This window comes from Dermacentor silvarum, chromosome 6, assembly GCF_013339745.2.
Source record: "Dermacentor silvarum isolate Dsil-2018 chromosome 6, BIME_Dsil_1.4, whole genome shotgun sequence".
NCBI lineage: Eukaryota > Metazoa > Arthropoda > Arachnida > Ixodida > Ixodidae > Dermacentor > Dermacentor silvarum.
In genome coordinates this window covers 168,635,583-168,652,954 of record NC_051159.1, presented here as the reverse complement: position 1 = coordinate 168,652,954, position 17,372 = coordinate 168,635,583, and the positions used below count along the sequence as shown (strand labels likewise).

Genomic DNA, 17,372 nt, shown 5'->3' with positions numbered 1-17,372 from the left:
TTTGTCGTACTAAGCACATTTTCTGCCAACGAGTCAGCCAGCGGTCCACGACTCTGCTGACATAACTTTGAACAATGCACAATACAGTGCAGGCAAAGAGTGTAAATAAAGCAGCAACTAGCCAGGTTCTGCGTGCTCACACTTACCGTTAGAGAGACGAAAGCCAGGCCCATGGCTGCTATGAAGCTGGCAACCCCGACGCTGGCTTTTCGTGGATATCTCGCCGACGCCATTTTCGGAAGATGCATACACTGTACGTCCTGCTGCTGCGCTCACGGGCCCCGGCAGCACTGCGTCACAGATGAGTGAACCCGTTCCACAGTTTCAGAGCGAGCGATCCGGGGCGCTGTGCTTTGGTTGCGTGGCTCCAAGCATGACAGGCGAGACCGGACGCCGTCGAAATGGAGCAACGCCGGCGGCTACAGCCCGCGCCGTGTGCCTCAGCTATCGGCGACGGCATTGCGTTGAAGACGTACTGGTGCCAGCCATCGCGCGTGCCGAGTTGGACACCGAAACACCGCCCGTAGCCTTCCAGCCGGCTGCTTTGCAGTTGCTTCAGCACCTGGTGCTTGTATGCGTGGATGAATCTTGTTGCTTTGTGACAGGTGGCGTTTGCGACCACGCTGAGTAGGAGCCATCCGTGGTGCCCTACATCTCTGCTGCTGCTGATGATGAGGCCTTGGAACAAGAACATTGATCTCCAGTAGACGTTTCTGCGCAAAAAAAAAAAAAAAAAAAAAAAACGTCGTGTGCGTTTATTGCAATAAACAAGGCTTCAACAACCTATCGCCACCATTAGACTGTTTTCTCTTCGTATTCGCGATCCTTTTCACTGTTTGTGCTAGCAAGAGAATCTATGGCGATAATTAACCCCAGCAGTGGCACATACCCATTTTGGGGGATCGACCAAGAATCGGGCTGTTTTTTCAAGCGAAGCTTGTATTGCCTCACGAGAGTCGGCGGTGGTGGTGTCACGCTAAAAAAACCCGGCTGCTCCGTAGAGCAGGTGCGAGGAAAGCTGCGCCGGCGTCGCATCACGTGACGCGCGCGACCAATCAGGGTCGTTTGGTGTGTCGCGGGGAGGCCCCATAAAAACAAAATATCAACCGGGAGTACTAAAACCTACCGCGCGCTCTGACGTATCCTCGGTGCTGTGACGTTTTTATCACGTGTTGGCCACCACAGTCGGCGACAATCGCTTTGCGGTATGCTCCCTCTTTTGACGAGGGCGCTTCCGACGGTGTGGCGTAGAGAGTACGTGTCAGTGTTGCCTGTTCGGTCTGGACTGTGAGCTTGCCTTGCGCTTGCATTGCGGAGTGGTAGCGTTCCTTCGATGTTTCCGTTTATTTTTTGTCACGAATGACTTACTCTCGTAAATAATGACATATATACTCATCAAAAGGCTACAGGCCAGCACTGTGCAGTTTATGGGTGCACAAACAACCAGCGGGAAATAACGATTTTTGGGACTAAGTGTGTCCACAACACAGCACTCCACGAGGCCGCTGGCGATGTGGTATGTTCACGCTTCCCCGGTTTCCTGCATCACCCGAGGACTTGACATTTCAGTCTAATGTGATCCAATGCACACATAAGTAAGATAATGCATTTTGGTAAGCCCTTTTCGGCATATTTCCCAATAGGTTGCGAGAATTGTCAGCTCTTCGATGCAATATTTTCTCGTATGTAGTGGCAGAGGCTACATTTGTTATTCTTTCAAACACGACTTCATTCCAGTGCCTAATACGTGGGTCACACGGCGCACTTTTGATCGTGATCGAGCCCGATCTGGATCGAATTTCTCGGGCGCGATTGACTTCTTTGCTCAATCTGCAGAAGGGAACCAATTGTGGTAGAACATTCCGATCCAGATTGGGCTCGATCGCGATCAAAAGTGGGCGGGTGACACCGGCATGAGACAAATTGAAGCATTCTTCGCAACGATCTGGAAGAATCGTGCCCTATGGAACATGTATGCAGCTCCTGTGTCCGCGAAAACATTGTCTCTGCGTTCACACGCGCCCTGCGCGGCCCTGCACATAAAGGTAACTTCGAAATCTAGCACCTGGGCTGTATCAGTTCGCCGCAGGTACCGCGCAGCTCGAGCATTACGCTTCTGCTTTGACATTTGGTTATAAGCACCCTGCGCTGTACCAGATTCAATAAATTTTGCATGACTGAGCTATTGAGTTGCGTAGGAAGCGTATGGAGTAACTACCGCATATCTACCAACCGCTGACACGCGTCGGCTGGCCGCCGGCGCCTGGTTCTAAGCATTGCCGGACAGCTACGTACGCACCTGCTTTCACTAAATGAGGTAACCTTCAACCGCGAAACGACTACAGTCACATGTGCCCAGCAATAACAATGAAAAAAATATATATTACATTCGAGAGCAGCAAATAGTGGGGTAAGAAATGCAGCTCCACTAACGTGAAACCTGGGAAAGCGCGAAGCAGTGATGTGCCGGTGCTGAAGTAGCGCTACAGCCCGGGCGTGATCACGCGCGACGGACGCCCACAGCTCGGACCCCTAATGTGCTTCGCACTTAAACACGCGACGGATGCCGACGCCGACAGCCCCGGCCCCTAAAGTGTGTCGCACTTCAAATACCGCTGATTAGCACGCCAGGTCTCGATGAAGCAGACGCGGCTGCGGCCGCTACCGACGACGAAACGCCACATACACTGGCTGCGCTTTCTATTGCCATTGCACTTCACACTGAGCGCTCACGCGAGCGCGTGAAACATGTAACAAGTCAAGCGGCACAAGACAAGCGAAGCGGAAGAAAACATTCGAAATAATTCTCGGCGAAGATCACAAAACCGAAGTGCGGCCAGCCTGCGAGGTCTCGCAAGGCCCACAGTTCAAAATGGCGGCATAGCATGTTCTGACGCTAGACGTCGCCCGTGTCGGGCAATGGCGCTACTCATACGTAGGTTTGTGAAAAGGTCTATATTTTCCTTCCTCCATGGCTAGCGCGCTCCGCCGGGCTTCCCTCGCCTGGAGCAGGCTGCGTTTGAGCAACGGCGCCGCGAACTCGCTCGGGAAAGAACTCGTCGTCGACGTGCCGATTCTAGCGTGAGGGCTTCCGAAACCCAGGCGAAACGTCAGCGTAGAGCTGCCGACCCTGAGTTTAGGGCAAACGAAGCGGAACGCCTGCGATAGCTTCGTCTTGCCACAAGCTTCGCTTACCCCCATTTTCTCGACAGGGTAAGGGCTCTGAATTTTGTCCAAAGAGAATTTTGAGGGGCATAAAGTTGAAATGAAGTCTTCGAAGCTTTGAATGGAAGGAATGTAAAAGTGAAATGGGGAACAGCCAGACTGGAAAATATGGTGATGCGCAACATTTGTAATTTCCCTTACATCCAAACACTTCTCAGTATTAGAATTACCATAACATTTCTTATAATTTTCTTTTCTGAATAAATACGCGTTCTCCATTGTTATAAATGCCAATAAAAAAGGTCCGTGCACTGAGATATCGCCGCACGTTAAACATTCCTGAGATGGTCAAAACCAAACCGGAGTCGGCTACTACGGCGCCTCTCATCGCCCAGGTTCTAGGCCATAATTCTAGAAGCAAAAGCGCCACCGATAAAGTTTCCCTATATTTTTTTCTTTATGCTGCGTTTTGTCATTAACTACGAAAGGGCAGCCGACTATTCATTGGTCGTGACTATCAGAGTAGATATAGTTTATGACCAGTGCGAGAACAAGGCTGCAGGTTCCGGCGAGTTGGTATTCGATGACGTCTTGTTAACATTAGCGCAACTGAGAATGAATGAAGGACAATCACTCTGCTGATTTCATTGTGCATGTTGAAATCGCTGAATCGAAGGTTTCGTGAAGGGGTTGCTTAAATGCTATAAAAGTAAGTGCCATGCGTACAATGTTTTCATTGTCATCCTATTGTGATACCACGCAATGTTCACGTTTATGCACCGTAATCGGTCACAACATTGTGATGGCATGTTTATGTTGTGGGACGTCGACGCCGTAATGTTTGTGGAGAAGAGTGGTGAGGACAGATGTATGCTGAGAAAAGTACGTCACGAAAGGTAGGGGTAATGATGACTATTATTTTTCCCGGTTCCTTCCCGTGCGCATGGCCGAATGGAATCATGACGTGTGCGCGCGCATGTTCTCGTGCGAACGTGATATCGCACGCACGTGCTCCGCGAGGTGACGTACCCGCAAACTCGACAAGACGGCGTCATCCAAGGTCCGGGAGGGCTTGCTAAGAAAGCTTCGCCTTAAAAAAATAGATTATATATGTATATATATAAAGGCGAGAAACAGGAGACAGGGGAGCGCTAAACTTCTAACAATTGATAACAAAGTGACACCTGTGAATTGGTTTTACATTCTATGCTCCAACAAACAGGACAGTGATACGAGTAAGTCAGGACGCGCATGCAGGACAACAGAGGCAAGCGTCAGCACAACCTAATTAGCTTAGTCGTGCAACGGAAGCACGACACGACAGGAGACACGACACTGCGCCCGCCCCTTGGGTTTAGGTGCCCTGTATTACAGCGTTCGTGATCACTTTGATCCTCGAGCCATTGTGAGCTGGTTACGCGCCTCCGAATGACCGATAACCTGACTCGCATCGGTGAATATCGATTTACATCAGCCTCAGACATCAGCCGCATCATGCTCGAGGCAGTGCCAGTGACCAGCTTGGTAACACCCCGACGCGCCGATTACGGCAACACGCGAGGTCTTCAAAAAGCAATTCGACTGCATTGCGCGCAAACCATGTTTGTGAAAGAAAAATGTTCAACACAAGCAATCCGAACGTTCAACCAAGACATCAGCTCTTCACGAATTCTGCGCCACGCTAATTACCCAGCCCACTTAAGAGTGACAGAACAAGGTGTCGATCTGAACACCGGTTTTGGGCCGGAACTACAGACAGCCATCGCCAAAGCTGTCGCAGATTTGAGCTTGTGTTGATGGAAGCGAAATATAAGCACAGAACGGCAGCTACTAACGCTCGTGAACGAGAACAGTGCTAAAGCTGCTCCGGCCCACAAATGAAGCGCTAGCAACTGCGTATGTCCTTTGCGTTTATCGACAGTAACAGATAGCCTGTGGCGAAATAGATTCGTTTCCGGACCACGTGCAAGCTAAACGAAAGCGCCTACGGCCCATGTTTTAAAAGGCGCCGACATCGAAGGAGACAAAATGCACGTGTGAATGTAGGGAATATAGCGCTCACCTGAGGGAATTCCGCATGCCGCGGTGACAGCAAGCAAGTGAGCGCAGGTCGCACAAACCCGGAACAGTCTCAAAGTATTGAAAAAATATCACAGTTTCGCCCTAAGGGCGAAGCAATGAATGCGATAGCAACACAGCAATGTCATACGAAGTAAGGTGAGCGGCTTTGGTAGCAACAACACGCAGAACTGTTGTCGACGCCATCGGCGTTTTGCCCGCGTTAGCTCAAAATGCGTGCGGCGTTGGTGACTGTTGCTGGAGCCTCTGATATAAATAGGCACTTGGTGCCGCAGCTAAACGTCGCCTCCCTTCCCTCCCTCCCTTCCCTCCCCCTCGCCCACGGCCTCTCGCGCGTCTGAAGAAGGCGCGTTTGCTCTACATATATGGTGATTGTAAAGGAGAAAAGAGACGCCTACTTCTGCAGCCCTTAAGCGAGCACGGCGCAGAACGCGCGTTTGTTCTCCGCCGTGCGTTCACTCCCCGTGAAAGACGGGCCCCTCGCGCCCTTTCACTCGCACATACAGCGTTCGGCGCAAGGGCTGCAGAAGATAGCGCCAACCTTTCCCTTTCCCTCAAGAACCACTTACCCCCCCCCCCGGCGACGATTTCATCTCCAAATGACGTCATACGGAACCTCACGGCGACGGCGACGGCGACGCCGACGGCAGAAATCTGCTTTTGAGTGTCCATATAATTGCTATCGCAATAAAACGAACAAACCAAACACACACAGTGTCAGCGTGTGATGCTGTGAAACACGCTAAGCCGAAGTAGTAGCGACTAAGTAATCAGTGCTCGAGCTTGCAAGTAATCTGTGACGCGAGCTTGCAACCAGTCTGTGGGCACCACACAGTTAAGATGCATGTCACTACAGTCGGCAACGGATGAAGCGTGATAATCTGAGAGTAGGGATTTTCATGTCCCTGGTGAAAGTATAGGCGGCACATTGGCTACTATGATGCTGTTATTACTGCTAGATACAACGTATGCTTCAGTAGGCTCAGGTTGTCAACGGTCACGCCACTAATCACGACCCCTCAGCGAACATTACAAGTGACGTGAACCAAATAGGCACGACGTGCAGACACAAGTTGCATGGGTGGGCGACTTATCCTAGCGCAAGAGAAAGGGTACGCCGGAATCTTCTGCTGCGATCGCAATTATACGGACACTCCTGCCTCATTACTGCCGTCGTCGTCACTGTCGCCGTCGCCGTGGGGTTCCGTAAAAGTCCAAGGGCGATAAAATCGGCGCCGCGCGCCGTACGCTGTATGTGCGAGTGAAAGCGTGCGAGGATGAGCCGGCGATCGCGGCTTCATCTCGCGAACACAAGGGAGGAAAGCGGGAAGGAAGCGCGCCATCACGCGCGACGCTCCGGGGGTAGGGGGCGTTCTACTCCGCGAGGCCCGGGCGGCCATGCACTGTATCTCGAATGCCATCTGCGTCGCGGACAAAGTCTACCGTGCACTTTGTTTCCGCGGCTTAGTTCGCGTTGATGCGAGACGCAGCACGAAGGTCAATTCACTCACTGCTGCTGTCGCGCTGCCTCACTCCAGCGTTTTGACAGCGAGTTTCCGCGGTCATCGAGTGAGATGTGTTCATGTTTGCTTGTGTGCGCGTGACACCATGCTTGTTAATTTAATTTAGTTAGTGTGCCTATGTTTACAAGGATATAAGGCCGATAAAACTTTTATCCTTACTTCCTATAGCTGTCTACTAAGTTGCTATCGCAATCGGCGCTTCGCCTTTCGGGCGAGACTGCAACTTTTTTTTTTTTTTGGCACGGTCGCTAGTTTGGTGATTGGTGGGGGAATATTGCAGCCTGAAGATTTTCTATGTGTGACAGCAACCCTGCCGAGAAAAATAATTGGTAGGAAACTTAACTAGTTAGCGGTAATGATTAGATAGTTCGTTTTAAGGGGTCCTGAACCATCTCTAGGGTATGATGAATAAAACGCAGTCAGCGGATAGCATTCGCTACTCTGAACATCTCAGCCAAGTTTTGCAGTCGTGTGCAGCGCGTGAACCTTACAAGCGGAGCGCAAAGTCGCATATTTCTCACACTTTTTTCAAAAGAGGCCTTCTCCTCCCCCGCTTCGAAGCTGCCGGCGACTTTCATTTGTCGTCATATGCAAGATTTCCATAGACGGCTGCTGTTGGCTGATAGATGACATCAATCAAGAAGGGTTTTATTGCGATAGCAATTATATGGACACTCAAAAGCAGATTTCTGCCGTCGGCGTAGCCGTCGCCGTGAGGTTCCGTATGACGTCAATTGAGATGATGATGATGATGATAAGTGGTTCTTGAGGGAAAGGGAAAGCTTGGAGATGAAATCGTCGATGATAAGTGGTTCTTGAGGGAAAGGGAAAGGTTGGCGCTATCTTCTGCAGCCCTTGAGGGAGCACGGCTCAGCGCCAATATCGCCGCGCGCCGCCGAACGCTGTATGTGCGAGTGAAAGGGTGCGAGGGGCGCGCGCTTTCACGGGGGTTGAACGCACAGCGGAGAACAAACGCGCGTTCTGCGCCGTGCTGCAGAAGTAGGCGTCTCTTTCCTCCTTTACAATCACCATATATGTAGAGCAAACGCGCCTTCTTCCGACGCGCGAGAGGCCGTGGGGGAGGGGGGGGAGGGGGAGGAGGGGGAGGAAACGTGAGGTCATGCAACTGGAAAAGAAAGGTTTGTCAATGTGGCTCTTGGATCGCAGTAAATCTTTATTCAACGATACGAAATACGAAGAAAATAAATGCACATTTTCTATAGACGGGAATGCGGTAAGAATATACCAAATAAAAACAGAGCTTACCATTGGCCATCAAGTTGCAATTCACTGCTAAATCATGTGAAACACTAGTGCTTGCAGCCGTATCGGGCCGCTGTTGCACCGGCAATGATTCCAAGCGTACACGTCGACAGGTACAGTACTTTAAAAAGACAAACACGAGTCAGACTCCCGTTTTTCGAGAAGTCATTTTTTTTTCTCTTTTCTTTTCTCACCACCCTTAACGCAGTCCCACTGTAAACATCGTGCCCAGCAACGCGGGCGGCGGAACTGCAGTGCCGGACGCAGCAGCAGCGCCTGTGGGCGAACGAATCGTGGGGCTCACGACACGCTGTGGCGTGGCTGCCACCGATCCCGCGGCAGGAGGCCTTCCGGCAGCGCCACCGGCCTCTGGCGCATCGCCGACTTCTGAGGGCTCGCGGGACTTACGCCGCTCCTGCGTTTTTCCGTGTTCCTTCGCGTTAGCCGGGCCCTCGACGGCTTTCCTCTGGACCGCAGGAGGCTCGTCTTCCTCCTCCGACGGCGGAGGCGTCTCAGGCTGGGGTGCGTGCAACGAAGGGTCGAGTATCATGTCGAATAAGAAAGCTGTCACACGAATAAGCACTTAACGCTGCAGCGAAGCTGCCAAGATGGAGGTCATTCCAGTATACCGTGTTCGCGCGGCGATGGCGTGCTCGGTGTAAAATGTCACATAAAGAACAGCCAGCAACGCAACTTGAGTCGCAGTTCCAAAGCAACGCAACCTCAAACCATTAATTAGTAGCGAGGAGCTGTGGGAGACTGCCCTGCGCAGCTCCGATCCCACCCTGCAGGACCGAGTCCTGAGGTGGGCTGAGGAGGTAGCGGAGGCCTACCACGACTGGTAGGCGGACGTCTGGCAGCACAAGGTGCTAAGACTGGAGCACACAGGCCTCCCTCTCTCCCCCCGGCCCCTCCCCTTTCTTAAAAAGGGAAATAAAAGCTTATTCATTCATTCATTCATTCATTCATTCATTCATTCATTCATTCATTCATTCATCCAAAGTTTTGTTTTAACACGCAATTATCAATGATTATAAAATAAAGGTTACTTTATGTATACCTTGCTCGGAATAGGCCACAATATTTATGCGCGGGTTGTTTTGCCGGTAATCCGTAGTTGTTTCTCACGCCGCGTTTTACCGGGTTCACGTTGAAGGTAAGCTAAGTTTGTACGGCTGCGGCGGTTAAAGTGCATCGATAGTATCGCTTCGGCGGCGCTGCTATCGAGGCACCCAAAAAGTAAATTCTGGAGTTTTACTAGCCAATACAACGATATCATTATGAGGCACGCCGTAGTGGGGGACCACGAATTCATTTCGACCACCTGGGGTTTAACGTGCACCCGTGTCGTTTTTATCAGTGAAGCTGTTTAAGCTCGAGGATGGTCCGTCGAGTGTACGCCGCAAAACCTCCGCCTGGCGATGATGTCACCATGCGTCGCCTAGAAACGCTTCGCCCCAGCTGCGCCGACCGCGCCGAGCCTCACTACAGCTGCGTGAGCCGTGACGTCATCGCGGGCGCCGCATCGCTTCGCCTTCGCTTTGCCGCGCCGTGATGAGTGGTTGCCACGGCTGTGCAGAAGCGGAGCTAAGTCGTGACGTCAATGCGCCCACCCACGAGATATATAGCTCCGCGTCGCCGCCGCGGCGACAGAAAAGCCCCGCCGTCTCCGCGCCGAGCACATCGCTGCGAAAATGGGGCGGCCGAAGAGCGTCACTCAAGGAGGAAGCGCGGCGCGAAAGCTGCCGCGCCGCTACTCGAGTGCGAATGAGACGACTTCGGTCCGATCCCGAGTATCGCGCCGCCGAAACGTCGGCGATTCGCAGATGATCTGGAGTTACGAGCCCGCGAAACCGAGCAAAAGGCTGCCGATGATTCCGGGGTGATCTTGCGCAAAACTTGGCCGAGTCTCGAAGCATAACCTCGCAAAAACTTGGCCGAACCGAGATAAAGCTAGGTGGGGTCACCAGCTTCGCTCTTTGCCCAGTCTTCGCACCACTAGTGTGAAGCTGCCCCATTTTTTTTTTTTTTTTTACATTTCGCCCCCCATCGAAATGCGGCCTCGTGGCATCCTAATTAAACGCAGCCTGCATGGGAGCGGACCTATAGGTGATGTATCATCACTATATAAGAACAGCTAGCAAACCCCTATTATTTCTCCAGAATGAGTCGAGAACTCGCTTATATATACAGCTCCGCTGTCTTTCATGTACCATGTTTAACATCTGCAAAACGCTGGCAGAACGCTAATAGGACAGTCTACCTCCTCGGCCCCTATACTGCGGATAATGTAGTAACGTACCGAGTATAAATGTTGATCGTGTATACTATAACGTATAAAGCCAGCACACAAAGAACGAGGACCACTGAAACAACGGTATTTTGTCTCTTGTACACCTGTTTTCTACGCGGCATCATCGGCGTCAAACTGTACCACCGAAGCATTATATTCAGTAGTGCAGCCTGTGTTATTGCTATGATTCTACGTTTTCCTTGAGTGTGCAAAGATCCACTCCATCACTTGGCAATGAAGGGGGGGGGGGGGGGGGCAGGTAATATAGGGGGTCGGCCGCCCTACTCCTTGCCCCCTTTAAGTACATCCCCGATAACACTAATTCGCTGCGGCACATCGCTCGCACAAAGCCTGCTGGCTCGCCTTCGTGAATGTGCCTTTGCGCACAAAGCCAACGTGCGTGACTTACCTTAAGTCCATACCAGATCTCGCGCAACTCTCCACGATGCCGGGCGATGAGAACGACGGGGGTCAGCGTTGCAGGCACGAGGTAGAGCAGCGCGGGCTGGGCGGTCCTCATGATGTACAGCGCCACGAAGGTCACCACCAGGCCCACGCCATAGGCTGCGCATGCCGCAGGATACGCATATAAAGGCCCGCATTGGGAGAATTGGCGCCATTTTCGCTTGTGTCATGGGATCGAAGCTCGTTCTCAAAGCCAAATACAAGCGTCTTGCCCAACAGGTACGCGTATCCGCTATGCTTCAAAACACGGTGCACAGCAGGGACAGTTGCCAACACGATTCAAGAAAAACTTCGCCTAACGTAGATTCCAACGACTGCGTTATCTTGCATGCGAAATCTCACACGATAAAGCTTGGCTGACGCAACGTGATGTCAATGGTGGTTAGGTGATGCGTGGGCGTTTCAAGGGAGCTGTAGGAAAAAGTAAATGCTGCAGAGATAGCCGAAAAGACCTAATGTGCCGAATGAGTGTGAAAATAACGAGAGGAATACCTGATGTTGGCGCGTGAAACGTAACGGGACTGATGGACAAATCCGGCTTTCGTCTGCCGAAGTCTATACTGACCATCTCCTTTCGTATAAAGCTTTTTTTTTTCAGGTTTCAGATAGTAAGACAATCCCTTCAATTGTGACCTTGTGATGCTAGATAAGCAGGGCAGCCGCTACTCGCACCCATAACTGAATAACGCATCGCTAGGCTTTAATGCTTTAATGGCCAACTGAAACAAAACTTTGGACAGCGCCCAGTTTCAGTTAGTGGACAAATAGAGCAACCTCTGCGTAAAAATTAACGTTTGAAATGCAAGTGGATGAGTCACGAATCATTCGCAAAAATGTACGTTTCTTATACTAATAAAAAATCACCGATGATTACGATACTCCCTAATGCGAATTTTGAGCGCAGCAGATTAGGTGGTTTGAATTCGCGATATGTTATAGCAAAGAATTTGATTGTGAACGACAGGGTGCTCTCGGCGGCGGCGCTGAGCCTCTGGTCGGGTAGCTCGTGTAGCAGCACCAGCAGACGAAGCATTTCCACCGGTTGCGTCCTGTAAGCAAGCGTGAACACGGAAACGCGAGGCTCGCGCGAAGCGCATTCTCTAGCGGCGACGACGCCGCTGCCGCTGGCGAAGTAGCGAATGCGCAGTGAGTCCGAAGCCCACGCCATTGCTTTGTTTCCGCGCTGGCCGCATACCTGGTCACCACCGGCATTCCGACTTTCCTCCTCACCCTTTCCCGAACTATTCCCGAAATTTGCATTCCAGTTACTTTAGTGCATCAACGCATAAAACGAGGTTTTGTTAAAAAGTAACTGGAGCGCCAAGGCATTTCTCCGCAAAGTTCGGGAATTTTAGATGCGAAGCAGCTTATGGCGGGGGCTTTGTCCGTCCCTCCTGCGTCCCGCGGCGTCCCACACCCCCACAGTGCTTGCGCGTCCCCTCTCCCTGTCTCTCCTCTCCTACGCTCCCCCGTTCTCTCCTCTAGGAATCCTCTACTGTACGGAGCGGCGCCCTCGTCCACACCCCCACAGTGCATGTGCGTCCCCTCCCCTCTCTCTCCTCTCCTACGCTCCCCCCTTTCTCTCCTCTAGGAATCCGGAGTGGCGCGCACAACATGTGGCGCGACAGCTGCACACTCCGCTGGGGTTGCCACGGTAGTTCCGCGGTAAGAAAATGACGGAGCGCGCGCGCCTCATTCTCTCTCCTGTGCAGCGCCGCGATGATCGCTCGGGCCGCTGCCGCGAAACCATCTCCCGCTCAAGCTAACCATCTCCCCGCTGCTTTGCATCCACACATGGTTCCCTTTAGCGGGAGATGGAGTAATCTTTAGATGCGAAGCAGCTTATGGTCGGGGCTATGTCACTCCCTCACCCCCTCCCTCCCTCCGCCGTGCGGCGTCCACACCCCTACTGCGCATGCGCATCCTCCTCCCCCTACTCTCCTTGTCTCCTCTCCTCTCCTCCCTCCTCCCTCTCATCTCATCTTCTTGTCTCATCTCCTCTCCGACGCTCCTCTCCGGATTGCGCAACGAATGGCAACACCTGCGGCTCCGCGCGCGATAATGCGAAGCAGCTTAGGTTAGAGACGCGACGGTAGGCGCCCCAGAAGCACCGGCAACAGTCACCAACGCCGCGCGCGTTCGGTGCGAACGCGGGCAAAACTCCGACGGCGTCGACAACAATTCTGCGCGTTGCTGGTGCTGCTGCATGTCTAAGTTTATACAGCTGATAAAACTACCTTGAGTCGACCCCATGGCTGCTTCACTCAGGGTTCCCCTACGGGAAGATGGTGTAATTTTTTTTATCTCGAAACTCGTGTCATCCTGAGAATTCGTTCCAAGTGCATCCGCCTTGCGAACTCCACGGCTAGAATTTGTAAATTGCAATATGGGTCGTAAGCTAATTCGTTAGTAAATTAATTAGTGAATCTGTTAATTAGTCGTTTATGCATTTCAGTTTTTTTGTGCGAATAACGTCCGCCTCTTCGAGTAGACCAGCTCATGAACTAGAATTGTGCTATCTGCCACAAGAATCCTTTAAAAATGTTTTAAAGTGTTCGCTGAAACACCCTGTATACGAACAGAAGCGTCGACTCTCAACTCAAATTTATTTGCATTAAACAAGACAATGCATACCCACACGTGTTTAAACGAACAAGAAAAAGTTATCTCTTAAACTGCAAAATGTATTTTTGATGTAACGCAATAGAAGGAAAACTGATACACGATTCTTTTATTATGTATGCGCCATGCCTCGATAATCTCCCTAGTTGTCTGATTATGCATTCCTGGCGACAACATGGGTCTGGCTGAACTCAGGTATACGCAGCCGCAATCCTCGCAGTGCAAGGTAATATTTGACTGACCATTGCCACGTGTAGATGACTCGTGCTCCCGTAATCTTATATTCAGACACCACCCGGTCTGTCCTACATAGGCAGAGGCATACGAAAGAGGAAGGTTATACACCACTCACGCGGCACACTGAACAGAATCAGATATTATTATTAAATGTTCGGTCATGTTATAGCTATATTTAGTATACAGAAGGAGGTCCCATTGTGAAAGACTGAATTGCCTGATGTCCTACAGTGCTGCTTCTCTTGAAACAATCATTGATAGCGGAGCTCAAATTCTCTCATACTAGAACCTCCTCGCATTCAGGCGCCAGAAGTTTTTTTCAGAGAGATGCCTCACATACAGTCTATTGAAGAACAAACATGACAACGAACGCACTTACCAATGACGGTCGTAGTGTAATACAGGCGGCGCCGAGTCGCGATGAGGTCGTAACTGTGCACATAGGCAACCAGGAACCCTGCGAGCGCGAAGAAGTGCAATATATCCGCGCTACGAATGGACGGTATGAGGAAATGGTGAGTCGTAGGGCTGTCGAGACAGACTTAGCCTTAGCAGTAACATCTTGGGAATCGGAAGTAAAATAACGAAACTTTTCCTGGGGGGTAAACTAAATAATGTCACCTGATCATTGGAAAGCTCAGACGAGGTGCGACATACCGTTTAGTAGATGGCGTAATGCACCCCGTAGCGATTTTTAACACGACTATTATCACCACAAAACAACAGCCGGGAACTACAACCTGTGACTTTGGTACCTGAGAATGTACCAAAGTACCATCTGGCATTCACGCTTGCAACTGGGTAAACCGACACATCTTGTCTCTCGTGCTGATATATATCGCAAAAGAAGTCTGTCCCGCCGCCTAAAATATTTGACACCAAACCTTTGATTGAGGGCGAGAGAACTCTGAAAACCCCCAATGGCATTTGCACACCATGGCAACGATATGTGTAGCCATGGCCAGACTGGAGTTCGATAAGCCATTGGTGACGTTTAGTGACGTCATGCTTATAGACACCACCCACCGGGAATAAGGATATCACCGAGTCCGAGCAGCGACCACTCCCCATAGCAAGCCGCGAGGTCTTGGTTTCCGAACCGAGGAACCCGCATCACCATTGGGATCAGCTCGTCCGTGCCACCGCCTCGGGCTACTTCCACCATGATGCTGTCGCCTTTCTGCGTGGTGTGAACAACTTTGTTTGCTCAGCGTTTTTGCTAAGTTGATTGCAGACGACGTTTTGGCATTCAGCTGATCCAATACAGTGATACCACGTGCATTACTTAAATAGCTTCAAATGTGTTACAAATAAACCTGTTATATTCAGATAAATTAATAGTACGCGTACTAAGAACTCCGAATGCAACAACGCGAACAGGAAAATTAAGTTCTGCCACGCGCGATTAGTCGTACAAGCAACGTGATATATATGCGTAGTCAATCGCGCCGAGAGAGAGCTTGTATAAATAGAATTAAACAGCCTCCATAGTTTCCTCGATTGGAGCTTGTAATATGGTATTAATATTTCTTGAACACTCGCAACAGTCTAACACACTCATAAATAATTATAGTGCCAGCACAAAGCTCCTAAACTAATATCACCGTAATCGCAAGACTGGCTACTGTATATATATGTTCAATTTCATAAGCAAGATCACCGTAGTTTTGAGGTTATCTCAAATGGCACCAACCAACGACTACAAGGTAGTGGGACCCAAAGGAACATCAACAAGCGACCGCGCGCGTACACATTGTAAACACTGCGATTATACTACTATACACTATAGACGGCATGTTATCATACTACATACGTACACTGCTTAATTGTTTGAAACAATTACTCCCGCTACCTGAGTTCCACAAAAGTAGTTTTTTTTTTCTATAGAAATAGTAAATACAGTAAATACACTCTCCTGACGAATCAAGTATACCTCAATTTTTCTCGGCTTTTACCCTCTCGAGTTGATTCTATCTGCAGAACTCAGGAGCCGAATTCACAAAGCTTTTGGTTCGTAAAGGCTAATTCACACTAGGCCGACACGACACCGATTTTGGTATGCCGACTGTTGGCGACAGCAGTTTACAGGACGGAAAACGCTGTGGCCTTCCTGTGGCCAAGGAAGGAAAACGCTGTCGCCAACAGTCGGCAGCAGACCAAAATCGGTGTCGTGTGGGCCTGGTGTGAGTGGCGAACAGCCTTCGTTTATAATATGCCCGTCATCACGGTTGGCTGGCATTTCTCCTTTCGAACAGTTCTCGCGTAAGTACTTCTTTTTGTGAATACAGGCCAAGACATTCGTTCATGTGGCGGAGTTCTTTAATATTGCCACGTGTCATGTTTTACTCTTTGCCGTTGACCGCTTTATGGAACTTTCGCTGTTATCGCGTTTTCGCTCTCGCGTACGATGCGCTTTCTGCAGGTCGCTAATTCGATAGTGACAAGACATACTGCATCAGATTGCGCGTGTGGCGCAAAAAGTGTTGTACATTCTCGAACCTGCTTGAGCATCAGCGATTGCTCCGAAATATACGGCGACGCGTGCGTAAATATCGCACCGACTTCAGCCGTGAGACTATAGATTCGAACGACCGACAAGCGTAGGTACTATTTTGGACATTGCCCTTAAATTATGCCATATCACCAAATTCGTCATCTTGTGAGTTATGAATGGCCCACATGGCTGCTACAACCTCCCTGATTGGCTCTAAACGCAACATGGCGGAAATTGACAGCGTCCAAAATAGTGCTACGATAGTGAGCCATGTTCGCAGCTATCAATGTTATTTGAGCGTTGATTTCGTTCTCGAGCACAAGTTCGTCGAATAAAGAGTTTGATTATGCATTCGCACTTTCTGGCGTATGTCTGATTCTTAACCGTCACTGCGAGTGTTAAGTGACAACATATAATTTTGATCCTTTTCTCAGGTTTCTGATTTTATTTCATCTACAAATTTGAACATTGCTAGAATTTGACTTCTTTTCATTCAAGTACAGTGCACTTCATTCGATTACCGTATAAAGCAAAATATAGGTCGAATTAAAAAAAAAGAAGCTAATGGCACCCCTCTCCTTATATAGCGGTCTTCTTAGCACATTGTGCGTCATCGTCTAGCCAAATCAAGTTCATGCGCCGACCTATATTCCGGTCTATACTGTAGCTTCAGTGGTTGCTTAGTGAGAGTTGCTAAATTTGCCCTTTCTGAATAGAAAGGAAGCTAAATTCACAAATACTGCATCCGCACATGAACCGTATGTGCGCGGGACATAAAATGAAATGACGTGTTGTTGGATGTTTGCGCAAACCCCCCCCCCCCCTTTTTTTTTTTATCACACCGGCTGCGGGGACACACGTTTGATTTTTACGACTTACGAATTTTATGGAAAGTGGACTAAGCCGAGCAGCAGAAAAATACAAAAACAACACATCATTTTAGGTTACTGTCGCAAACCTGAATCTGACATGTGCATAATAGTGCATGATGTTGCACAAACCTAAATGGCAGTGTAGGAAAGAAATCGTAGAGTCAGAGTGAACTAAAAGTGCGAAAGATATGTGCGTTAACGTGGCGTCAGTCCTGCTACTTCAGAAGGAATTAGCGCTCCTGCGGTTTCAATTCTGCATGCACACGTACCATGCCGTACGGTGCTGAGTTGTGCAACCTGGGATGGTCCCCTCTATTTCTTGCATACTTTTTTGTTTAATTCTGACACGTTGCGTAGTG

At 50.1% G+C, this 17,372-nt stretch overlaps 2 protein-coding genes across 2 annotated transcripts in view; both read right to left on the bottom strand.

The window, feature by feature from the left end:
* The window catches only part of LOC119457033 (signal peptide peptidase-like 2B), a 37,531-nt gene extending 36,841 nt beyond the window's left edge, over nucleotides 1–690 (bottom strand). The window contains exon 1 of the mRNA XM_049669186.1: nucleotides 147–690. Within this exon, the coding sequence (XP_049525143.1) occupies nucleotides 147–248 (102 nt within the window). The 5' untranslated portion in view covers nucleotides 249–690. The remainder of the gene's footprint in view (nucleotides 1–146) is intronic.
* A 7,539-nt stretch (nucleotides 691–8,229) lies between these two features.
* LOC119457032 (uncharacterized) lies at nucleotides 8,230–11,071 on the bottom strand. Its single transcript, XM_037718856.2, has 2 exons — nucleotides 10,733–11,071; nucleotides 8,230–8,547 (listed from the first exon to the last, which is right to left on the bottom strand). Exons 1-2 carry the CDS (start codon nucleotides 10,841–10,843, stop codon nucleotides 8,230–8,232), a joined length of 429 nt encoding a protein of 142 aa, XP_037574784.2. The 5' UTR covers nucleotides 10,844–11,071.
* Between the last annotated feature and the right edge of the window lie 6,301 nt (nucleotides 11,072–17,372).